Here is a 26,830-nt window from a genome sequence, read left to right on the forward strand (position 1 = left end):
TACTACTAGTTGCAAATTCACGTGATGCATGAAAAATTGTAATATAATTATTTTATAAGATTGTAATGTAAGATTTATAGGTTAAATAGTGCATAAAAGTTTTTTTAATTTTTATAAGTTTTATGTAATAGAACTGTGGAGGCATGAGGATCCAAAGCAGTAATAAAGTAGGCAAGGGTAATTCGGAGGAGGGGAATTTCGCGAGGAATTTTTGGATAGGACCTATTTTTACTAATAAGGAGTTTCAGATATTGCCATTGATGACGATACTGAGGACTCCTTATTAACCTTGGAAGGTCAAGAATCAGGCGTATAGGGAGGACGGTGCAATCCCAGAGGGAACAAAGGTAACTTGGTGTAAAACAAGGAAGAGAGGAAAAAGGAAGGACAAGGCAACTATTCTTTTTGCATTAAATGCATTGCAACCACTTAGCTGGCCGCATTAATGAGGAAATGACCATGAATAGTATTCTTCACAACTCATATTCTGGTGTAAACACCTTCTAGCAAGGTCTTGATATGACAAGTGTTAGGAGAGTTTGATCATAACCCTCCAAATGCAAGATCTAGATGCATCCTTGTTGACTTATATAAAGCCAAGAACCATCTGGATCAAAGGGAGAGAAAAGAATAGCGTGGAAGAGAAACAAAAGAGAGAAAAGAATCATCCCATTGTACCTTCCTCCTTGGATTGAACCCGAGGATAAACACTTAGTCAATTTTCAAGCTATTTCCTATTGAAATGTTATTATTTTGCGTATAGTTCTTGGGTATGACTGTCATCTTTTGTTACAGAACGGGTATTTAAAGTTGACCTCGCATCCCATCTCTAACAAATTAATTGTGTGAGTGAATAGTAATTCGTATTTATCCATTTTTACTTTTCGCTCGCTACAATTGGTGTCATCTGTGGGAAAGTCTCCTGAAGTACTTGTATAAATCTCGTAGTCATGGCTGGTACTAGGCTTAGTGAATCACTGGAGTCTGTTGGCTCTCAGTGCAGAGATCATTTCATTCATCTCGAACGTAGGAGGGATCAAGATATGGCTCATACTCATAGTTAGTGAGCACCTTCCTTTCATTCTAAATGAACTAGACAACATGAGGCTAGTAATCATTCACGTGATGAAGAGGTCCATAACTTGGAGAAGAAGGTGGAGCGGTTACATCGACGTCTTCGTTGTCGAACTCAAATAAGGGAAGATAGGACCCTTTCTCTAGACCAATATTTAAGTACTAGAAGTGATGGAAGTTACTGACCACCAAGGAGAGGCGAGGGGCATGATGCGATGGGAAAAGCTCTCCTTCGAATTTCTTGCTCCCCATTTTCTCAACGTATCGAGTAGGTCGAGCTCCCTTGTCGCTTTAACTAGCCTACTTTCACCATCTATAATGGTAAAACCGACTCAATTGAACACGTGAGCCATTTTCACTAAAGGATGATCATTCACTCAAAGAATGAAGTCTTAATGTGCAAGGTCTTCCCTTCAAGCCTTGGGCTGGTGGCTATGAGCTGGTTTGACAGCCTTGAAGAAGAATCAATACATTCCTATAAGGAGCTAACTAGGGCCTTCAGGGCAAGATTTGTAACCTATAGCCGAGTCCCTAGACCCTTAGACTTTTTACTCTCGATGTCTATGAGAGAAGGGGAGACCCTGAAGAATTATTCTGATAGATATTGGGAGATCTATAATGAAATTGATGGAGTTTTTGAGGACGTCGTTGTACGAACCTTCAAAGTGGGTCTTCCTACACATTTTGACCTGTGGAAGTCATTTACCATGAAATCGCCTCAGGGCATGCATCAATTAACGGATCAGATTGAGGAGTATAAAAGGGTCGAGGACAACCAGAGCTTTAGCAAGGGTAAAGCTAAGGCTTTTGTACCTGATCGAAAGGATAGCTTGATAGGCCGGTTGCGTCTTCCCGGCCAAGGAGGGAGTTTTATAATCAAACGCCCCATAGTATTGCCGGTCCTTAAGCGATGAACTTGGTGTTCAAAGAGCCAATATATTAAGTGCTAGAGAAGATTAAGCACGAGCCTTATTTTAAATAGCTAAATAAGATGGTTGGAGACCCAACTTAAAGAAACCAGAATTTGTATTGTCAATACCATCAGGATTAAGGTCATATGACCGAAGAATGTAGAACTTTGCAAGCCTTTCTTGATCAGTTGATTAAAGCTGGTAAGTTGAAGCAATTTTTGCAGTAGCAAGATAGTCAAAGAAATCAACTTACGACAGGACCACAGAGAAGTGGAGTACCTTGGTCATCTCTGGGAAAAATAAACGTCATTTTTGCAACCCTAAGAAAAGAATCTCACCCAATTAGCAAGGTAATGTTAGTGTTGCCACAAATGTAGAATCCGAAGAAGAGGCACCATGTAAGAAGGCCAGAATTTTGGAGCAACCAATCATAGGATTTTCCGAGAAAGACAAGTTGGGAACGATTCAGCCACACAATGATGCCCTAGTGGAAACCTTGCGGATAGCAGGGTACGATGTCAAGAGGGTGATGGTTGATCAAGGCAGTGAGGCAGAGATTATGTACTCTGACTTGTTTAAATGTCTAGGACTCAAACTTGAGGATTTGGACCAATATGATGCTCCATTGATCGGGTTTAATGGAAACACTATTATTCCGAAGGGGATGATTCGATTGCCAGTACAAACTGGGGATAAGGTGGTGAGCATGAATTTCATAATGGTAGATGCTTTTTCACCATATACCGCCATCTTAGCCAAACCGTGGCTACATGCCATGGGGGCAGTCTCATCTACGTTGCATGTTAAGGTAAACTATCCTACTAATGAGGGGGTGGTAGAGCTAGTGGTATGCCAATTAGTGGCCAAGCAATGTATGGTGGCGGCGGTTGATCATCATGTTGCTAAAATTGGCTCTTCGGAAGTGGTGCCAACATTATAGCAACCATAGCCCGGGCCGCCTACCTCCTCAGATAGTCCAGTATCATGTAAGGAGTTGGAAAAGGTCGTCATTGGCAAGGATATAGATAAATACTTTCAAGTTGGGATTCTACTCCCAGTAAAGGATAAAAAGCAGCTGGTAGACTTTCTGAAGAGTAATTTAGATGTTTTTGCGTGGAGTGCATATGTAGCAACCGCGATTGATCCCGAGTTTATTTGCTACCACTTGAATGTTAACCCTAAAGCTACCTCGAAGAAACAGTTACCTCGGCGTTCGTCTAAAGAACATGTCGAGGCTGTAAAACACGAGGTCTGTAAGCTTAAACAGGCTAGGGAAATCAAAGAGGTTTTCTACCTTGAATGGTTGGCTAATACTGTGGTCGTAAGGAAAAAATCGGGGAGGTGGAGAGTGTGTGTGGATTTTACAGATCTTAATAAAGCCTGTCCAAAGGATCCGTTTCCTGTCTCGAGAATTGATCAATTAGTTGATGCAACGTATGGACATCCTAGGATGAATTTTCTAGATGCTTTTCAAGGCTACCATCAAATCGCGTTGGTGCTTCTCGATCAAGAGAAAATAGCCTTCCTTACCCTAACAGGAAATTATCACTATAAAGTAATGCCATTTGGACTAAAGAATACAGGGTCTACATATCAAAGAATGATGACTAGAATGTTTGAGAGCCAGTTGGGAAAGAACATGGAGGCATACATTGATGATATGGTAGTTAAGAGTAAAGAAGAGTCTGGGCATCTGTCTGATCTTGATGAAGTTTTTACAATCTTAAGAAAGCACAAGTTACGCTTAAATGCTTCTAAGTATTCTTTTGGTGTAGGGTCTAGAAAGTTTTTAGGCTACATGATCACCCATCGAGGGATTCAAGTTAATCTCGACTAGATTAGGACTATTCACGGGTTGTATCCTCCTCGGAATTCGAAAGAAGTTCAGTGTCTTATTGGAATGACAGTAGCTTTAATCGGTTCATATCAAGGTCCGTAGAGCGATGTAGACCGTTCTTTCAGCTATTGCATAAATGGAAGGATTTTTCTTGGTTCGAGGAATGTGATAAGGCTTTTGGGGAGTTGAAGGCGTATTTAGCTCATCCACCAGTCTTGTCTAGGCTAGAGAAAAAGGAGGTTTTGTATGCATATGTTATTGTTGCCCAAAATGTAGTGAGTTTGGTCTTGATATGGGTGGATGAGGGAATTTAGAAACTAGTGTACTATGTTAGCAAATCCCTCTAGGACGCCGAGGTTAAGTATCTCTACTTGGAGAAGGCAATTCTTGCTATCATCCATGCCACCAAGAAGTTGCCCCACTACTTCCAAGCCCACACCGTGATCGTCTTGACCTAGTTGCCCCTACAAGCATTGCTTCGAAGGTTGGATTATACGAGAAGAGTGGCAAAATGGGGAACTATGCTTGGTGCATTTGACATTAAGTATTTGCCCCGAACGGCTATGAAAGGCTAAATTTTGGCGGATTTGGTAGTAGAATTTACCGAGGAGTTAGGTGATTCTGAGGAGGGGATAAAGACCGAGGGAGAGTGAGTTCAGTGGAAGTTTAGCAAGTTTGGTAGCTATTTATGGATGGCGTGGCCAACCGGAAAGGATTAGGGATAGGAATTGTGATGATCTCACCAGATGGAATCACTTTAGAAAAGTCTTTGAGGCTTAGCTTTTTAGCAACAAGTAACGAGGCAAAATACGAGGCTCTATTGGTAGGGTTGACTACTATGCAGAAATTTGGAGTTAAGATTATCAGGGCATATTGTGATTCAAGACTCATAGTGGGACAAGTTCAGGGTGATTTTAAGGCTAAAGACCCAAGGATGCTTTGGCACTTAAATCAAGTTAAGCATTTGTTAGGGTGCTTTCATTCTTTTACACTCGAACAAGTTCCTCAAAGTAAAAATTCTCATGTTGATTTGCTAGCAACTTTGGCTACCGCAAGCAGGGAGAATCTTCCTAGGATTATACTTGTGGAAGATTATGCATTACCTGCTTATGACGTACCGGTTCCTGTTGGAGTTCACTTTATGCGAGTGGGCCCTAGTTCGATGGATCCATTGTTTACATTTCTCAGGAATGGAATATTACCCAAGGACAAGATCGAGGCATAGAAAATTCTTAGGAAGGCGCCGAGGTTTTGGTTATCTGAGGATCAAAAACTATACAAACGCTTATACTCGCGATCGTACCTACTGTGTATTCATCCTGAAGTAATGGAAATATTACTGGAAGAGTTGCACGAAGGAATTTGTGGTAGTCATATAGGGGGTAGGTCACTTGCCCATAGAGCTTTAATACAAGGTTATTGGTGACCGAACATGCAGAAGTCCTCCCAAGAGTACGTTAAGAAATGGGACCAGTGTTAGAGATATGCTCCTAACATCCATCAACTAGGGGGAGTGCTAAACTCATTAAGTAGCCCTTAGCCTTTTGCATAGTGGGGGCTGGATATCGTGGGGCCTTTTCCTAAGGCAACAGGGAATTGAAGATTCCTCATTGTTGCTACTGATTATTTCACCAAGTGGGTCGAGGCTGAACCATTAGCAAACATGTGAGATCAAGATGTCAAAAGATCCGTATGGCGAAATATTGTGACGACGTTTAGGGTTTCGAACATTCTTATCTTGGATAATGGGCTTCAATTCAGTAGTAAGGCATTTCGGAGGTATTGTTGTGACTTAAGGATAAAGAATAGGTATTCCACCCCATCGTACCCACAAAGTAATGGACAAGCTGAGGCGACAAACAAAGTCATTATGGATGGTTTAAAGAAAAGATTGGAAGACGCCAAGGGAAAGTGGGTGGACGAACTGCCCCATGTTTTGTGGACATATCACGCAACTCCTAGAAGATCTATGGGTGAGACCCCGTTTTCCATGACTTATGGATCTGAAGTAGTTATCTCTACAGAAGCAAGTTTCCCAACATTAAGGTCTGGCCAACTCCTCGATGGCAGCAATGAATGACTACTATCCCTTGACCTTGATTTAGCTAAGGAATGAAGGGAAATAGTTGCGGTCAGATTAGTGCAGTACCAGCAGAAGCTTAGGCAAGGATTTGATAAAGGGATAAAAGTCAGGGTATTCATTCCAGGAGATCTTGTTTTGCGAAGGGTGGTCAAAAGTATGAAGAATCCCTCCTAGGGAAAGCTAGGTCCTAATTGGGAAGGGCCTTATTAGGTAACTTCTATAGCCAGAACAGGGGCTTATCGGTTGGAAGATTGAGATGGGGTTGTAGTTCCCCGACCATGGAATGTGAATAATTTACGAAAATATTATTTCTAATGTGAAATTGTGTAAATAATTATTTGCTTATATGCAATTGAATGTATTGATCATCTCTATTGTTGTCATTTTGATTAAAAATGTACTTAAATTATCATTATGGGTTAAACAGAACCTCGACCAGGTTTGATTCCTCAGATCACCTGCCTTGGGTAAATTAACACCTAACTTATCATCATGGGTTAAACAGAACCTCGGCCAAGTTCGACTCCTCGGATCACCTGCCTTGGGTAAATTAACACCTAACTTATCATCCTAGGTTAAACAGAAACTTGGCTAAGTTCGACTCCTCGGATCACCTTCCTTGAGTAAATTAACACCTAACTTGTCATCATGGATTAAGTAGAACCAAGGCTAGGATAGACTCCTTGGATCATCTGCCTTTGGTAAATTAACGTTTAACTTGTAATGTAGGACCTCAATAGATGAGATTCCTAGGATCTTCAACTTGGTATAAAACAGCACCTGGTTTCTTCTAAGTCAGTTTCATTGAAATCTAGATTAGGCCTTGCACTTTAGTCAACCAACTATGGAGATACTCATCCTTTGACATTAACCATAGGAGAACTTGGTGCTGAGGGCTGCAGAATGGTAGGCTATCTAGGTAAATTAAATGTGATGAAAAAAAAAAATGTATTCAATAAAGAGTCATGTAGTTCAGAATGTGTATTAAGGCAAGGGTAAAAGAATTGTTATTACAGAATAAGGAAAACTATATGTGGCAAAAGATAAGTAGAAACCTTTTCATTCATAAGTTTAGAAACTAGAAAAGTATATAACAAAACAGGGGGTGAAGCTTTAACTCGTTAGAGTATTCACCAACTTCATTACAAAAATAAAATAATAATAATAACAAAATAGGTCCTCGACCTAACATCTATTTCATCCCTTGGCCCTCAGGAGCATTCTCTTTTTTTGCCCTCTCTGTTGTTTGATCCTCTGTAGCAGGTTGAGATACAAGGGGAGCAATATCAGTTGTTGATGAGACTCTGCCTCAGGAGTGAGCCTCGTCTACCACCATGGAGGCCATCAAGGCAGCCTTGCTAGACTTTGGAGGTTGATCCTCAACTTAGGAAGGCTGCGTAGGAGTGGTAAAGCTGGTTGGAGGTGGAGCAGATGTTTGTGCCCTTATGGCTGGGGGGTAAAACACCTTCTTTGGATTTCTTAATTCAGAAGAGGGGTCTACATCGACGGCATTCAAAGCCTTGATCCAAGTCTAGAGGCAGAAACTTTGACATACTGTTGGGACTTGAGACTTGAGATGTGCTTTAGTTTCTTTTTTTCCCAAATCGTATGCGGTCTGCTCCATTTTGTCAATTTCTTTAGATTTTTGGGCTAGCTCCTTACTCAGTTCAGTGATTTGAGCTCGAGCAAGGGAGAGCTAACCCTCTACCTTTTTTAGCTGATGGAGTTATTCCCGGGCTTGCCTCTCAAAGCTTTCAATTGCAGCTTTAGCACTTTTCCTAGCTTTGTTGCACTCGAACAACTTAAGGAGAGTTTCCTTTAGTTTTTTGTTAGCCAGGGCTTAGGCCTTCTGGGCGGCATAGCACTTTGATTCCTTCTCTTTTTTCTCATAAAGGGCTTGATTAACCCACCCCTCGGCCACATGTGCTGCTTGGGTGGCGTAAGCATTCATAAGTAAGAAAAAGAGTAGAAGTTAAATGCTGTATAGAAGAACAAAACAAAAACAAGAATTGACTACAAGGAGAAAGAAAATGTACCAGAGCTAAATCCCTTTTTAGGGACAAGAATATCTAGTGCTTCTTCAAGTTCCAGAGCTTGGCCATATCTCGGGGAAGTAGAAGTGCTTGCTCAACCGAATTGGCTATATAGCTCGACCTTTTGTTGTTAAAATTGTGGATTGAAGAATTCGTAGGGAGGGGGGCTCCGTCCAGTATAAGAGGAAGATTCCAATTAGGAGTGCGGGAATGGTGTTTAGGGATCATGTCCTAAGTCTCTCCCCCCCTCCTTTGTTGAGTTCGGCTTACTTTAGTGGCCTTACTTTGTTCGGGAGAAGTCTCTTCATGGATTTCTCCTTCCTCGGAGGATCCCTTGCCTCCCTTTTTATCACTCTTCCATTTTTTGTCAACTGTTTCGGTTTGAAAGGCAGGAGGAGGGGCAAGAGTGGGGGTCTGGGCATTATGGGAACCTCAGGAGTGGCACCCCCAGTGTGTGATTCTAGTAAGGACAAAAGGTATGCATTCTTTTTTCCAACACCAACGCTTTGAGAATCATAGTGGCCTCTTGGTCTGCACTAATTGAGGCAACAACTAGCCTCGAGCTGGATGCTATGTCTTCAATCTCATCCTGATGGTAGAAGACTTCGAAATCCTCATCGTGGATGAGGCTTTTAGTACTTTCCTCCAGGGTCTCTTCCTCAATCCCTTTAGACTGTGATTTAAGCTCGACGTCCGAGGATATAACTTCCTCAGTTAAGTTTTGAGGATCTGTAAAGACTGGGAGCTCCACAAGTTGGGCTCCGGCAGGAGGAGGCTTTCTAATGAATCCCTCGATGGCCATGTCAACTAGTGCCAAACGTGGATCTCTTGCATTGATTACGTTCTTTGAAACTTGGAAGCGAGTAGAAATGGGTTTGAAACCCAAGATGACATGCATTGCTCGGAGTTGGCCATCTCGATTCAAAAAGATCTTGGATCTAAGAACCTGGTTCAACAAGTCGAAGTTCACCAAGTTGCGTCTTTTGGCAGTAGCCTTCTTAAAAAAAAAGAAAAAGAAAAAGAAAGAAAGAGGTTATTATAGAAAGGTGGAGATAAAATGTGTGTGTTCTCATTTCGTAATAATACAAGATCTTAAAGGTATCCCTAAGCCACCCCAACTGGAACGCCATCTTTGGTCGGGTAGTAAAGTCCATCATGCCATTCCCTTGAAATGAAGAGGAAATCCTTGTCCATACCCTGGTTCGTCTTGGGGAGGCAAGAAATTAATCTAACTGTTAGGACCCTAGTTTTTAGGTAATACCCCGCTTTGTTATTCCTCTAAAAACTATAAACCCAATTTATATTGTGATGGGTAAGATTTATACCCATCCTTTCATTCATGGCGTCTACACCGCCCAAAATCCTAAACATATTTGGGGCACATTGGGTGTGACAGAGTCTATAAAGAATCAAAAAATCCCTAGTTACTCAAACTATAGGAAGCCTCATCCCACCTTTGATAAATGCTATCATGGGAATTGCTACTGCCTCTGTGGGTCTTTTTTCATGCCATTCTCCTGGATTGTAATGTTCTATGGATGCATTGCTAGGAATCCTATATCGCTTCTTAAACTAGTTGGGAAATTTAGACCCCAGTTGATGGAATTAACAAGTTTTAAACCCAAGTTGTTAATTAGATTTATTATGAATAAAACTTGTTAAAACAAACAAACATCAATATCATGTCAAAATAATGCAGTGGAAAAATAAATTAGACAAGATATGATGACCCAGGAAAACCAATGAAATAAACTAGTTTCACAGTAAAAAACCTGGGGGGAAACCTTCCCAAAAAGAAATCCATTATAGTAAAGAGAAGTTTCAGATCTAGTACAAAACCTTTGCCGCTTAGCTCTACAATCGCTTTAGATGAACTCACAGCAGAAACCTTTTATCACTTCAGAACCTCTGAACTCTTCAATATATGAACGCCACCCTTTTGATGCATGAATCCTAGTACGTGACTAACCAATTACACGGATCCCAGTACACAACTTAATTACCAACTAGAAGAAGATGTTGACTGCAAAGTTCTTCACTTCATCCACACGATGAAGATCAAGAAGCACTTGGTTACAAAACCCTAAGGCGCAAAGACGTAGTAGCTTCTTTTAGAGAGAATAAGGCTTCGATCACCTTTTGCATATGTTCTCCTTATATTCTCTTATGTAACGGCCTCTAAAATAAGCCTTATATAGGTCTAGGGTTGTGAGAAAAGAAACCCTACACATACATGTCAGTATGGGCTGAAAATCAGATTTGAAAATCTGAAATTCGTAAAGCTCGACAGATAAGGTGTCGAGGAACATCTCGATCGATCCACTAGGTGTCGAGAAGCTATCAAGGAGATAGAATATTTCTCGATCGATCGACCAGCTATCGAGAAGGTGTCGAGATTGCAATAAGAAACACCTTAAGAAGCTCGATAGATAGCTTAGCTGTCGAGAGGTGTCGAACAGCTATCAAGCTTTAAAAACTCAGCACTTCTTCACTTGTTTCTTGGATAGACTTGATGACTTCAACAATTGAACTTGAAACAAGGTTTCTTGAATTATTGAACACATCCTAGATCTACCTAAATGCAAGTAAATTGCGTTTTGTCAAAGGATTAGTCAATTACACAAAATATGTCCTTAACAAAACTCCTCTTTGTGTTCGGGAGTATCGACTAAACTAAAGAATCTACCCATTTGTCAGGAAAGTAGCAAAAAGAAAAGGAAGACTTAAAAACAAAATCTGTCACAGGAAGAAAGAATCAAAAGCAAAAAACACTTACAAAAATTTAAGAAGAGAGGATCCTCAGGCGAATTATCTGGAGTAAGGAGTATTATTTGCTTTAAAAGGAGTAAAATGGGGGAAGAGTCTCCAAACTTCCCCTTATATAAGAGACAAAAAAGAAGTGGAGATTTTCCCGCCTCTTTAATTGAAGAAATGAGGGCCATAGGACGAGAATTTGACCGTAGAACTGGGGGACAGCAAGCCACCCGTAGCATTTATGGCGAAGTTACGGATTGCAAAGCGTTAGGAGCGTGTCTCAGTCAGTTGAAGAGATGCTCTCACTTGGGAACTTGTAGGAAGCATGTTGTGGCAACCAGTTCTCCTTAAACAAAACCTCCCTCTCCTAGGGTAGGAACGGAAAGTGCGGTTTTGGGGGCTATTATGGAGGCACGAGGATCCAAAGCAATAATAAAGTAGGCAAGGGTATTTCCGAGGAGGAGAATTTCGTGAGGAATCCTTAGAGAGGACCTATTTTACTAATAAGGAGTTCAGGATGTTGCCATTGATGAAGATACCGGAGACTCCTTATTAAGCTAGGAAGGCCGAGAATCAGGTGTATAGGGAGGACGGTGCAATCCTAGGGGGGACAAAGGTAACTTGGTGTAAAACAAGGAAGAGAAGAAAAAAGAAGGACGAGATAACCATCCTCTCCGCATTAAATGCACTGCAACTACTTAGTTGGCTACATTAATGGGAAAATGATCATGAATAGTGTTCTTCACAGCTCATATTCTGGTGTAAACACCTTCTAGCAAGGTCTTTATGGGACAAGTGTCAGGAGAGTTTGATCATAACCCTCCAAATGTAAGATCTAGGTGCATCCTTGCTGAGTTATATAAAGCTAAGAAGCATCTGGATCAAAGGAAGAGAAAAGAATAGTGGAGGAGAAACAAAAGAGAGAAAAGATCCATCCCATTGTACCTTCCTCCTCAGATTGAACCCGAGGACAAACACTTAGTCAATTTTCAAGCTATTTCTTGTTGAAACGATACCATTTTGTGTATAGTTCTTGGGTATGGCTGTCATTTTTTGTTACAGAATGGGTATTTAAAGTTGACCTCACATCCCATTGTGAGAGACCGCGCCCCTGGCCCGTTTTTATGGGATGTTGGGCCAAACCCACGTGAATGGGTGGAGTCGTGTTATTGCCTCTCAAAATGGAGGTTCGACTAGTTATATTTCCCCCTTTAGATTAAGGGTTTTACAATGGAGTCGCCACTTATTTAATTATTGGAAAAATAAAAAAACCATGAATGAAAAATTCCTCATTTTATTAATTTGAAATTGAATTTACATTGATCATAGGAAAATTACATGACTTTGGTCCTAGATACAATCTAAGATAAAGTACATGGCTTTGTTTCCTAGTTACAATCTAAAAATAAAAAATTACATGGATAAACATTTGATCTACTAACCCTTGATCTAAGCTCGGAGGCTATGTTACAAGGTGGGAAGGTGTTAGGCACCCACCTTGCTCGGTGAAATCGGTTTTCTAGACTACGGTGGCCAACATTCAAATCACATCATCCAATATGTCAATCAATTTGTATGTTGAATTTAATGTGTGTGTATATGATAAAATCTAATTCAATTTATTAAGCATGACATTTGGATTGAAAAATAAACTCTAGTGAATGTGTGTGGATAGTGATAACCTAGATTCAAAGATTTGAAAGAATTACTAAACAAACATGTTTTTCATATTTTTGATGTGGATTTAAGATTAAATCTAGTGATATGCATGAACATGTGATGAACAACTAAGAACATGTGAAGAACACATAAGAACATTTAAACATATTCAAGGGAATTATCATGCTTTAATCTTAAATTCTTATTATGGCAATATAAACAAACAGTTAAGGAAGGAGATTATACTTTCATTCAAGATCCATATAATGGAGGAGGGGATTCTTGATGGAGGTCCTAAGAGTGGAGGAAAAGAAGAGCTAGGAGAGGGAGAGTGAGTCTCACTCAATACCTTGAGTCTTAGGAAGATCAAGATATGACAAGACTAGTCAACTTCAGTAGAACTCAAGAGAAGAGAAGAGAGAGGGATTTTTTGTGTCTTGGAATGAAGGAGAGGGAGGTTTATATAGTAGTGGTGGAGGAAATATGAATGGAAGGCCATTTAATGAGAGTTGACAAGGAATCATGAACCTAGACCTCATTTTAGCCTTTGGGGAAATCTGGTGCATTAAATGAAAAGATTGGTGGGAGTGAGGAGCAAGCCAAAATTCGGTTTTCTCGTAGCTGCTGTCACAGCCTATAGAGCCAACTTTGAAAAATCATATCTACCTCAATTATGATCGGAATTGTCTCATTCTTGTGCTCAAATTGAAGCCCCGGATGTCTAGTTTCTGGGAAAAATAATCTCATTCACAGATTCAAAATATTTTGAGAGATATCAATGAAATGGTAAGCAGAGTTCATTTGTTAGAAAATGGTTTCAGCACAATTAACATTAATAGGTCCCCAAATTAGCTCCTAATTAACATTAAATGGCTCCAATCACTCCCATTTCAAACTTAACTGGCTCTAAATTTACTCTAATTAAAAGATAATTGCACAAATTATTCATTGAATAATTAATGTTTAACTATCTAGTTAATTAGGTGTATGTAACTCTACCATAAAATGTAGTCCTAACCAATCAAATTATGACACATCATCGATCTCAAATTGATTATATTTATAACCAATTGAAATCAATTGTTCATAATCACATATAGTCAGACTCAATTTGTAATAATGCATCTCAGCCATTAAAACTTGATTTGATGATAACTTTCAATCTAATGGTCCGATTAGGGCTCATGACCAGTCGATTTGATCGTTACAACATCAAGATCATTTTGGTGAAATGAGATTAAGAATCTAATGACTAGGATCAAGATGCATATTTTCAATGTGAAATTACTTTTTTACCCTCCATATGAGGTTAAATACGGGTTGCAAAATAGGGTGTCAACAGAATGCCCCTCATTGGCAGAGCTTGAAAAGCGAATGCCAATGTATGAAAGAGACACCTAACTTTGCAATCAGTATTTAACCGTGGTGAATGTATGATGCATATAAATAAAAATGCAGACGGTCATGTTCTGGATCAAAATGTGGACTGAATCTCGAGGGAGATTGCCTACGTACCTCTTAGTGGGAGGATCAGGTCTGAACGTAGTTCATGCATGCAGCCCCCCCCCCCCCTTTTGTTTTTGTTTTTTTTTTTTTTTGTGTGTTTGTGTTTTTTTTTTGTGTGTTTTTTTTGAAAAAAATGAGTACAAGACATACTTACCAGTGGTCTGATGGATTTGAAGTTTTGGACGTGCTTCCCAGAGGTCCACGGATTTGAAATTTGGACGTGCTTCCCAGAGATCCAATGGTTTGATTTTGGACGTGCTTCCCAGAGGTCCATTGAAATTGAATTTGGACGTGCTTCCCAGAGGTCTGATGGATTGAAGTTTTGGACGTGCTTCCCAGAGGTCCAATGGTTTGAAGTTTGGACGTGCTTCCCAGAGGTCCATTGAAATTGAAGTTTGGACGTGCTTCCCAGAGGTCCGATGGATTGAATTTGGACGTGCTTCCCAGAGGTCCGATGGATTGAAGTTTTGGACGTGCTTCCCAGAGGTCCGATGGTTTGAAGTTTGGACGTGCTTCTCAGAAGTCCATTAAAATTGAAGTTTGGACGTGCTTCCCAGAGGTTCGATGGTTTGAAGTTTGGACATGCTTCCCAGAGATCCATTGAAATTGAAGTTTGGACGTGCTTCCCAGAGATCCAATGGTTTGATTTTGGACGTGCTTCCCAGAGGTCCATTGAAATTGAATTTGGACGTGCTTCCTAGAGGTCCGATGGATTGAAGTTTTGGACGTGCTTCCCAGAGGTCCGATGGTTTGAAGTTTGGACGTGCTTCCCAGAGGTCCGATGGATTGAATTTGGATGTGCTTCCCAGAGGTCCGATGGATTGAAGTTTTGGACGTGCTTCCCAGAGGTCCGATGAAATTGAATTTTGGACATGCTTCCCAGAGGTCCGATGGAATTGAAAGGTATTATTCATATCGATGTGTGTGGGCCTTTTACCCTAATACCTGCAAAATAAATACTTTCAATTAGTAACAGAGTTATTCATTGAAAAGATTTTGGCATACCTGGCGAATGCCCTTAGTTTGGGACATATTCCATGCTTCGATGAATGTTGAGGATGGACAATTGACTTGATGTTGCACCACTGGAGAAATATGGAAGAGGATGATAGCTTTCTGTTCCTGAAGAAGAATTTAATGAAGATTTTTTTTTGAAATGAATTTGGAAAACTTGAATTTTTTGAAGGAATTGAAATTTTTGATTGATGACTTTTTCTTTTTTTTCTTTTTTTTTTAAAAAAAAAAATATTTGGTAATCTTGAATTTTTTCAAGGAATTGAAAATTTTGATTGATGATTTTTTTTTTTTTTGAAAGCAACCTAAGAAGTACGAGCCCAATGCCTGTAGTCCCAAGGCCTTTTTTGAAAATTTCCTTCTTCTTTTTTTTTTTTTTTTTTTTTTGAAAATTTTGTCTTTTGTCTTTTTTTTTTTTTTTTGAAATATGAAGATTTGTTCATTATCAAAAAGTGAAGAAGATGAAGATGGAGTAAAAGTGATGAAGATTTATTCATGATGATGTTTTTTGAAAAACCTATCCTTTGGATGAGAACAACTTTGGTTGGGAGTTGATGCAGATTACTGGATAAGTCCTTGCTTAATTCCTGCAAAAAGATAATTTAAATTAGCAATGGATTTATTCATTGAAATGAATTGGAAGTATTTACCCAATGCCCCTAGTTTGAGGCATATTCCATGCTTAAATTGAAGTTGAGTTCATTTGATGTTGCGACAATTGGGGAACATGAAAGAAGATCACGGTCCGTCATCATTGGTTCCTGCAAAAAGGCTTTCTTTCTCTAGCTTGTTAGAAACCAATTATCATGAAAACTTGCATACAATATAAATAGGCCAATGCTCTAAGTTTAAACATGCTTAATGCAAAACAAATGAGTTTAGCCTAACATGCACCCAAACAATTTTGTCACATTATTTTGACTTTGTTCTCCAAGGTTGTTTGAGTGAAAGGGACCGAGTCTCTGCAAGGCTGCCTACGTACCTCTGTCACAGAGGATCAGGTCAAGACGTAGTTCAAGAGAACTGGATTTTGAAAAAGAATGATTTTTTTTTTTTTTTTTGAAAAAAAGCAAATTTCCATTTTTTTTTTTTGAACAAGATGTGATCCTTTGAACAACCATTTTGGAAAATCAAAGTGTTTAAGAACCAAACAAATCTCTTTGATTAGAAAGGATCAAGATCATTAAACTCATGTAATCAAATTTGCTACATCCTTTTAAACATCGTCAGATTGAGTCTCCAAAGGCAATCAAGAAATGAAATGTGATAATATTTATGAATCACATTGTTGGGTGCAAACAAGGAGAGTGCTCCAGGTTTGGAAGTTCTTTTGAGGATTTGAGAATTTGAGAAATTTTGTCTTCGGACATATCATCCTGTGGGGTTTGACAATTTTAAGCATTTTTCCTTTTTAATTCAAGAGAAAGATATTATTAGAGTTTAAGATGCACCTACAACTAGCAAGACTTCAAGGAGGTCTTTACTCATGGGTTGTAATGTAGGCCGAGTTCAGGTTATGAAATGAAGGATATAAAAAGGCTCAAAATTCCCTATGATGTTCCCCCAAGTATGCATTACTCAAAAATCAAGTATTGGAGGAGTTGTCACATTTCTTCTTTCTCATCTTCTCACTAGTCTTCATTGGTCACTTGTATCAACATTTGTTTTTATGCTCATTCATCTTGAATCATACCTCTAGACTTTCATCTTGTAAAATCCTTTTCTTTTTAGATTACATCTTCAAGTTTCCAATTTGCTAGGATTTTACCTTTTTTTTTTTTTTTTTTTTTCTTTTCTTTGGCCCTAGCTTTTGCCTAGGCCGCCCTTTTGGGTTTTCAGCATAACGGGCTTTCTTTTCTTTTCTTTCCCTTTTGGCCCTAACTTTTGCCTAGACCGCACTTTTGGGTTTTCAGCCTAGCGGGCTCCTTTTTTTTTTTTTTTTTTTTTTTTTTTTTTTTGTTTTTTGTCTTTCATCTCTTGATTGAATGAACTTTTGGGGACCTTTTGCCCTACTTGTATTTCTCAGCTTAATGATTTTTGGTCATTTTGATGCATTCTTTAGACTTCTTTATTGCCTCAATGCACTTGCACCTTTCTGTGCTTGATGAATCTTTTCCTTTTTTGATGAACTTTCTTTTGGATGAACCTTCTTTTGGATGAACCTTCTACTCTTCTTGGCATGATGAATTTCAGGTTCTTCAAACTTGATGCACATTTTGTTTTCTCTCACATTGATGGAATTTCATTTCTCTTTCCTTGATTGAGTGAAAACTCCTTTTACTTTGATGATCTCTTATCTTTAACTCAATGAATTCTTTACTTGTCTTTCATGTCTTCTAGGAGCGCTTTATCAATTAGTTTCAAAACTACAAGGTCAACTCCTCCTTAACATGAGATTTAAGCATGCATACTTTGAATTTTCCCACCCTAGGTTTAGATTTTAGTGGGTTTATGCAAAAAAGAGGCTAAGTGTTTAAAGGCTCAAATGGGCTAGCAATGGATGATGAACATTCTAGGTCATAGGAAATAATTTGGTTTAACCAAAGATGGCCTCCTATCCCTAGTAATGCTTGCTTGTAGGCACAGTGATTCAAGCTCTTTTAATAAATTCATCTTAAAAGAAAAAGTATGAATGCTCTAATGATGTGAAACAAAAGTCTTTTGAAAATTGGATCAAGTGCATGGATTCTTGGGATTTTTTGATGGATGGATTCTTTTTGATTGCCTTTTAAGACCATTTCTTCTTATATTCTAAGTCAAGTAGCAAAAGTCTTTACATGGATCAAATGAAATTAATCATTCCTTGGTACAAGTTGATTGCTCAAGCCTTTAAACATCAAGATTCTAAAAATGTTTTGTCCAAGGGATCCTCATGTACCATTTTGAAAAGGAGACTTCTTTTTTTTTTTTTTTTCTTTTTAATCTTGAAAGAAAGAAAAAAATTGGGTCTTTTTTTAAAAAAGTCACTAGGAAGTTCAATGCCTCTAGTTCAAGGAATTTTTTTTTAAATGATTTAAGGTCTCAATGCCCCTTGTCCAAAGGCTTTTTTCATTTGAAAATTTTTCTCTTTTTTTGGGAAATTTGGAAATCTTGAATTTTTTTTTTGAAATTTTGTTTTTTGTTTTTTTATTATATATATATATATATACACAAACAAAGCTCATTAAATGCTACATGAAAAATTTGAATTCAAAGAAACATAGAAACATGGAATAAACAATCAAACTTTAAGCTTAACCACGATGTTGCAAACCAAATGTGGAGTGAGGCAAAGTTGGGCCACTTGCTTTCTCTTGGTCTATTTAGGATGCTTGAGGCTTGGTGTGCTTGAACCTTGATTATGATGAAATGGCTTGGGCTTTCACTTGGAAGGCTTGAACCTTGATTATGATCTCTTGGTATCTACTTGAAATGGCTTGGGCTTACACTTGGAAGGCATGCATCTTGTGAGCTTTTGGCCTTTGATGTTGATCATGCGTATACACCTTTGATGGGCTCAAGTGTTGGGCTTAGACCCGTTCAAGAAACAAATTGGGCTTCATTTCAAGTAGAGTTCAATCTTAGGCTTTTGGGTTTGAGTTCATTCACAACATAAAATGTTCAAACAATCATGATGGGCTCAAGCGTTGGACTTGAGTCATCATGGTTCAAACAACGGCCAAACAAATGCGTAATGAAATGCAAATTACATGGACCGACCTAAAGGTAGGTTCTATAGGTCATTACAACATGGGTAGAAGGTAGGTTAAAGGTCCCCATAAGCAGGACGTCGTACCTCCCAACTTGTGACGCCAGGAGCGCCGCGTTGGTCCGAACGGTACAGTTTGTCCCTATGAACCACCATGGCATAACCAAGATGATCCTTGTCGCGGTGGGTGGTAGGTTCACCGCTGGGTATGTGAGTCTCAGGAAGACCACAATCCACAACTAATACTACCGAGCTTCCGGGCTAGCACACAAATAAAATAAATTTCATTCAAGCAAATGATGCATGAAATGCAATATAATGACATATTAGATATATTATATACAAAAAGCAATAAACAAACAATGACATGGTTGGCCACCATAACCTAATTGAAGCTTAGCCCTCAATATCCCAGTGGAGTCGCCACTGTGAGAGACCGCGCCCCTGGCCCATTTTTATGGGATGTTGGGCCAAACCCACGTGAATGAGTGGAGTTGTGTTATTGCCTCTTAAAATGGAGGTTCGACTAGTTGTATTTCCCCCTTTAGATTAAGGGTTTTACAATGGAGTCGCCACTTATTTAATTATTGGAAAAATAAGAAAACTATGAATGAAAAATTTCTCATTTTATTAATTTGAAATTGAATTTACATTGATCATAGAAAAATTACATGGCTTTGGTCCTAGATACAATCTAAGATAAAGTACATGGCTTTGTTTCCTAGTTACAATCTAAAAATAAAAAATTACATGGATAAGCATTTGATCTACTAACCCTTGATCTAAGCTTGGAGGCTATGTTATAAGGTGAGAAGGTGTTAGGCACCCACCTTGCCCGGTGAAACCGGTCTTCTAGACTATGGTGGCCAACATTCATATCACATCATCTAATATGTCAATAAATTTGTATGTTGAATTTAATGTGTGTGTATATGATAAACTCTAATTCAATTTATTAAGCATGGCATTTGGATTGAAAAATAAACTCTAGTGAATGTGTGTGGATAGTGATAACCTAGATTCAAGGATTTGAAAGAATTACTAAACAAACATGTTTTTCATATTTTTGATGTGGATTTAAGATTAAATCTAGTGATATGCATGAACATGTGATGAACAACTAAGAACATGTGAAGAACACATAAGAACATTCAAACATATTCAAGGGAATTATCATGCTTTAATCTTAAATTCTTATCATGGCAATATAAACAAATAGTTAGGGAAGGAGATTATACCTTCATTCAAGATCCATATAATGGAGGAGGGGATTCTTGATGGAGGTCCTAAGATTGGAGGAAAAGAAGAGTTAGGAGAGGGAGAGTGAGTCTCACTCAATGCCTTGAGTCTCAGGAAGACCAAGATATGACAAGACTACTCAACTTCACTAGAACTCAAGAGAAGAGAAGAGATGGGGATTTTTTGTGTCTTGGAATAAAGGAGAGGGGGGTTTATATAGTAGTGGTGGAGGAAATATGAATAGAAGACCGTTTAATAAGAGTTGACAAGGAATCATGAACCTAGACCTCATTTTAGCATTTGGGGAAATCTGGTGCATTAAATGGAAAGATTGGTGGGAGTAAGGAGCAAGCCAAAATTCGGTTTTCCCATAGCTGCTGTCACAGCTTATAAAGCCAACTTTGAAAAATCATATCTGCCTCAATTCTGATCGGAATTGTCTCATTCTTGTGCTAAAATTGAAGCTCCGGATGTCTAGTTTCTGGAAAAAATAATCTCATTCACAGATTCAAAATATTCTGAGAGATATCAATGAAATGGTAAGCAGAGTTCATTTGTTAGAAAATGGTTTCAGCACAATTAACATTAATAGGTCCCCAAATTAGCTCCCAATTAACATTAAATGGCTCCAATCACTCCCATTTCAGACTTAATTGGCTCTAAATTTACTCTAATTAAAAGATGATTGCACAAATTACTCATTGAATAATTAATGTTTAACTATCTAGTTAATTAGGTGTATGCAACTCTACCATAAAATGTAGTCCTAACCAATCAAATTATGACACATCATCGATCTCAAATTGATTATATTTATAACCAATTGAAATCAATTGTTCATAATCACATATAATCATACTCAATTTGTAATAGTGCATCTCAGCCATTAAAACTTGATTTGATGATAACTTTCAATCTAATGGTCCGATTAGGGCTCATGACTAGTCGATTTGATCGTTACAATATCAAGATCATTTTGGTGAAATGAGATTAAGGATCTAATGACCAGAATCAAGATGCATATTTTCAATGTGAAATTACCTTTTTACCCTCCATATGAGGTTAAATACGGGTTGCAAAATAGGGTGTCAACACCCATCTCTAACAAATTAATTGTGTGAGTAAATAGTAATTCGTATTTATCCATTTTTACTTTTTTGCATTCAACAACAATAAATAATGATATATATATATATATATTAAACACAATTTAATAAAAAGATTTAAATTACATAATTACAATATTGTTTCATATAAATGGAGAAGAAGTTATTAAAATGATTTTTCTTAATATACCATAATTGGTTGACTAATTTTAAAATATCCAAGAATATCGTAAAAAATGTACACCCTTATTCCATGGAACACATGTAACATGTTAAATTAAATTTAAATTACTATATAACTTTAGAATTGTACCATTTTTTCTTCTTCTCAAATATAAGTGTAATGTCTATATTTTTTTTAAACTTGAATTTTAAGATAATTTTTTGAATATTTATTATTTTTATTGCTTTTTTAGGACATATATCTCTAATTTCTAATGCCCATTTTGTTTATATTTTTAACCAAAAACTTAAAAGGCAACCCACAAAATGAATCAATTTAAGGTCTGTTGAGGTCTGAAAAGAAAGGGCCATAATAAAATAAGCCCAAAACAGAAGAACAAGTCAAGCCCAAAAGGAAAAATTCAGGCTAAGCCCAAAGCAATAGATACGGATGACTCATGGGGGAATAAAAGGAAGGCCCAGAGGATCCTGAAGCCTAGAAAAGAAAGAAGCGTCCAAAAAAGAAACCACGGCAAAGTATAAAGAAGCAAGGATCCTCAATAAGCGCAGATCCCTTCAAGCACAAATAGAAAGGAAGACTGGGATAGATCGATAGAAAGAAGACAGAAGAAGAAAAACAAGAAATAAAAGACGCGAGCGACCTCTCAATGGCACAGACAGAAAAGGACCTCGGGGAACTAGGTCAGGGAAGAAGAATGGTAACAAATGACTTTCAAAAATGGCAGAACAGGATTCCGCCCAAAAAGGAAAGAAAGGAAAAAGAGGAAGACGCCAGAAATGGGGATGCCGAGAAGGGCATACCTCAGCACGTCCCAAAGAGGATGGCCAACCAGAAACTTCCGAAGGAATCAGAACCAAGAAAAGGAAAGAATAAGAAAAAACGGAAAAGGGACTTACCGAGACGATGGAGACAGAGCATGCTCTGTTTGCAAAAGAACAAAACAGGGGAACCAACGGTTCCCCGGGACGCCCAGAAAACTCCATTATAAAAGGAGGGGATGGGTTGTGAAGAAGGCAGCGAGAAAAAAAAAAAGAAAAGAAACACAAGAAAGAAGAAATTCTCTAGGAAAAAACTATCAGAAAAATCTGTGCAGAAAGAAAATACTAAGGGAAAACAAATACTGCTTCCCGATATCCTGTAAAGGCCACTATTGCACATACTCAGATTCAACGAGAATCAAACTTTGCAAGTTTTGAAGGCTGAAATAGCCATTCAAGACTGCAATTTTTGAGCTTGATTGGACCTTGTATCACGTCCTAGTGAGCTTTCTGTAATCAAACATATAATGTGTTAATGAAATACTGTTTCATAATTCTCAGGATCCCCACAGCACTCTTTTTTTTTATCGTCTTGCTAATCCTGTTTTTCTTTCTTTCTGAACTTACGTTGTTAATTTTTGGCACTCTTCGATATCCTTGTTTGTCATTTTTTCTGTATATTGTCAGGAGTGTTTTCTGCATTCACTTGATTCTTAAACAGCTTGTTAGCTGCGGTGAGTCAAGGCCCGGTCCACCAAATCCTTTCCTTTTTCCTTCAGGCCCGGGATCCTTGGGCCTGAGTATCCTGAAAAAGACACTCTCACAAGGTCCAATTAGTTCAAAATGAACTAAGTGGACTGAAGTGGACTGCATTAGACTGAGTGGTTTGAATGGACTGAAGTGGATTGAAATGTTACATTGATGTGGCTCAAAAGGAGTACAACAAGTCCCCCGCTCCTCCTCCCCTCCCCCCCCCCCCCCTAAAAAAAAAAAGGAGTACAATAGTAATAAATGCTAGATTTCAATTCTTATATATTATATAGATTTTTTAAAAAAGTTTTCAAAAAGTGAAAACCTAAAAATGTTACTCTGGGTTATATTTTTTTAGTTTTAAGGAAAAGTTGTACTTTCTAACACTGACAACGGTCATCTAGTGAAAGCCCAGCGATATCCCTTCTCTCCTTTGTATCCCTCTTCCTCTCATAATCCCATTCAAGCTCCCTTGCATATGAACACAACTCTCTTTCTATCTCTCTCCCTATCACAGTGACCAAGAAAGCCACCAAAGCCAAAGCAAAACCCTAATTAGCCAAAGCTAAAGCCAAAACTCAATTAGCCAAAGCCTTACCTAAAAAACCCAAAATTTGTGGATCCAAGCGCATGCATGCGCGCATGCAAACACACAAAATACCAAATTTGGATCTTAGAGAGAAAAGGTTTCGGGTGGTGGCTTGGGTCAACAATGGTTTGTTGATTGTGGCGAGTTGGGTGTGTAAGAGAGAGAGAGAGAGAGAGTACTTACCAATGGCCAGGGTCGATGGCAGGAAATGGGACTAGGCTTAGTGTTAGATGAGTGAGACTTGACAAGGGATTTTCATTTGTCGTTTGTTGAGTTTGAATGAGAAAACATATGGTGTGGGTCACACAACTTTTCGACTTATTTACAAGATTGCCACTAAATTTGGTTCTTAATTTCCGAAAAATACCAAAAACTAGTTTCTGGTTTTTTGTTTTGACACAGTGAAAATTGGATTGAGCTTTTGGAAAGCTAAAAACTGAAAATACTTTCCAAACAACTATTACACTAGTGGGGCCCACGATTCTAAAAATTGAAAAAAAGAAATGAAAAAGTAAAAAAACCAGGTTGAATTGACTTGACCAAACACCTTCTAAAATTTACTTGCCAATTCATATAATTTAGTTTACACTAGCCGCTTAAATTGATGTAATAATTCTTAAATATATAACAAAAAAAGTAATTAGAATATTAATTTATTTAGTTATTCTGTTGGCTTCTAAGTTTTTATAGCGAGTACGTGTATATATATATATATATATATATATTCAATGTATGACATCCAATAGCATATTTATGAACAATCAAGATAAACGACATGTCTGTGGTTCAGACAATGAACTATAAGCGTTTGGCATTATATAGCCCTGTGTCCATGGAGATTGGAAAGGGTTTTATGTTTGCTAATTAGAATGCGTGCTCCTAGCTATGTACGTACTACAGTTTAAAATTTTAGGAAAACATCTACAAGCAGAGAATGGATGCTTATCCTTCTACAAAATGAACTCCTTCAAGGAAAGGATAACAGCTAACAGATATACTTGGAAAACACTTTCAGCTAGGAATAACACAGCTTCTCTCTCTGCCTTTTTAAGCAGAAAAAATCCAATCTTATTGTTGTGAACGGCATCTACACAGCTCTCTGGTCAATTTCCTTACCATGGCCAATCTTATCTTCGAAAACCCAGATGGTATACTATATATATCTTTATGTTCTTAGTGTGTATATGTCTTTTTAGTTTTTACATATGAAAGCATTATTTGCATGAATGAAATCCTTTGACTAGTTATATCACTCCTTTATGCAACTTAGCCCCTTTTTACAATTGCCACCGTATCAATTTAGAACTCAAATCCAAAGGTATTTATTTAGCTAAATATTTGGTTTTTGAAAATTATTTTGTTAAAAAATATCTATCACAACTTATTTAGTTATGTAGTCTTTGACTTTCTCAAAATCAAGTTTAAAGTAGACCTCGATTTCTCCGAAGTCGAGTTTTATGCAATTTAGTGATATGTGCCAAACTTGAAACTCAATTTTCTCAAACTCAAGTTCTGCGTTCTTGAATTATATAGAATTCGACTTTAGCAAAATTGAGTTCCACGTTGAAACTCAACTTTTAAAAAATTGAGTTTAAAAAAGAGGCTACATAATTAAATAAGTTGCGAAAGAAGTTTTGTAACAAAATAATTTTCAAAAACCAAATATATATTTAGCAAAAAGGGACCAAAAGAAAATAATGCAAAAGAGTTAAAATGATTGGCTCCTTTATGAGATTGCAAATAAAATATATGTTTCTTATTTTTTTTGTAGTTCATTTCTGAGACATTTTGATTTCCTTCAATTGAATCGGAGTACTGTGATTTTCATTGGATTTGAAAAGTGATTGAGGAGTTCAATTTTTTATATACTCATCTTAAAGAAACATTTATGAGGATTTTTTTATAACCTGATGTACTAATTTGCCATGGTGATAATAGGGGAGATGTCATCTTATTTCACAACAAAATTTGAATGTTGTAATGCACATGCACAAACACAAGAGATGTCCAAACAACCCTATCATATGATCATCTCATTTTACATGATTGGCAATATTTTATATATATATATATTATTATTATTATTATTATTATTAGCTCTTACCTCCTATGTTTGTGAACACAATTTGCAGACATTTCAAGATCTACTTCAGATTCACCAACAATGCACTTCACAGTCAAAATTAAATCATTTTCATTACTTGCAAAGAATTCAATGGAAAGATATGAAACGGGGGAATTTGAATCTGGAGGTTACAAGTGGTACATTTTCTTTTTCTCTGTTAATTTTATCTAGAGCAAGCCATAGCTACCTTTTGATAGGGACACGGCCTTCATTATCACTATTTTCATGAAATCTTTAAAATGCATCAACCAATTAGGGACTTTCTTACAGGAAATTGGTTATCTACCCCAGTGGAAACAAGGACAAGAATGTAACCGAGCACATCTCTCTCTACTTGGCAATTGAAGCAGCAGATTTCCGTCCTCCTGGTTGGGAAGTGCATGCAATTTTCCGGTTTTTCTTGCATGATCAGATCAGGGATAACTACCTGACTATTGAAGGTATTCCACTCTTTGCATACTCAAAAAGTCTGAGGAGGTAACCATTTTTTTTATAAATTTTTTCATAATTATTGACATGACTTTATAACAATAACAACAATAAAGGCTTGATTCAAAATATTTTGGGGTCGACTATAAAAACTCAACAAATCACTTGTATTCTTATCCTTCATTTTATTTTATTTGAAGTTATACTCTTTGCCACTTCCTTAATTTACATGTCATTTTTTACTAGTGCTTTTTTTTAAGAGATTGAATTCTATTAGGAGAGTTTACACTATCCAATAAGGATATAACACATTATCATATTACTAAAATATAAATACATTTGATCACACATAATAACCCTTTGGTTTACGCGCGCATCACCATACAACCCTTTTTTTTTTCATGGTTATACGTGGTTAACTCTCTTAATCAAGCCTCAACTTTAACTGTTTTCCTGGGAACTAATGAAGCATTGTTTATGTATTCTTGTCTAGCTAGGTTTTTTTTTTTTTTTTTTTTGGTCCAAGTATTCTTGTCTAGTTAACACATCTTCAATGTCTAACATTAATTGACAAAATATTTATTCTTTTTGTAAATTTGTTTTCCTTGATCACAATAAAATCTCAACGTCTATCTCATGCAAATACAAAGCATTTGCTCTTTGCTAATTATTTTTGTCACATTGTGTTGCCTATAGATACCAAAAAAGAGGAAAGGCGCTTTCGTGGAATAAAGCTCGAGTGGGGCTATGATAAAGTCATTCCTCTCAAAACTTTTAAAGATGCCAGAAATGGATATCTTGTTGATGACACGTGTGTGTTTGGAGCTGAGGTCTTTGTTAGTAAGCAAAGCAGCATGGACAAAGGAGAGTGTCTAGAACTAATAAAGGAGTCCATTACAAACAAGTTTGTCTTCAGAATCGAGAACTACTCTAAATTGACCGCAGATTTTTATGACTCAACTTCATTCAATGTTGGAATTTATAAATGGTACTTATTTTTGAATTATGATCAGCTTTCTTGGCTCTCCGCTACTCCTTAAGTGTTTGTCTGTGTGTGAGAGATATATATGCTGATTGTCAAATATATATGC

General features: G+C 37.6%; 1 protein-coding gene and 1 long non-coding RNA gene across 3 annotated transcripts in view; one reads left to right on the forward strand and one right to left on the reverse strand.

Annotated features, from left to right (window-relative positions):
• Window positions 1–11,966: 11,966 nt before the first annotated feature.
• Window positions 11,967–19,744, reverse strand: LOC126706290 (uncharacterized). Its single transcript, XR_007648548.1, has 2 exons — window positions 19,575–19,744; window positions 11,967–12,374 (listed from the first exon to the last, which is right to left on the reverse strand). It is a non-coding gene; the product is annotated as an uncharacterized LOC126706290 (long non-coding RNA).
• A 4,489-nt stretch (window positions 19,745–24,233) lies between these two features.
• Window positions 24,234–26,830, forward strand: part of LOC126713166 (TNF receptor-associated factor homolog 1b-like) — a 30,981-nt gene continuing 28,384 nt past the window's right edge. The window contains exons 1-4 of one of the 2 annotated variants that reach the window (XM_050412843.1): window positions 24,234–24,333; window positions 25,318–25,447; window positions 25,581–25,750; window positions 26,436–26,727. In XM_050412843.1, coding sequence (XP_050268800.1) covers window positions 24,303–24,333; window positions 25,318–25,447; window positions 25,581–25,750; window positions 26,436–26,727 — 623 coding nt within the window. In that variant the 5' untranslated portion in view covers window positions 24,234–24,302. The remainder of the gene's footprint in view (window positions 24,334–25,317; window positions 25,448–25,580; window positions 25,751–26,435; window positions 26,728–26,830) is intronic. The other variant, XM_050412842.1, reaches the window with a different exon arrangement.

This window comes from Quercus robur, chromosome 2 (genome assembly GCF_932294415.1).
Source record: "Quercus robur chromosome 2, dhQueRobu3.1, whole genome shotgun sequence".
NCBI classification, from domain to species: Eukaryota; Viridiplantae; Streptophyta; class Magnoliopsida; order Fagales; family Fagaceae; genus Quercus; species Quercus robur.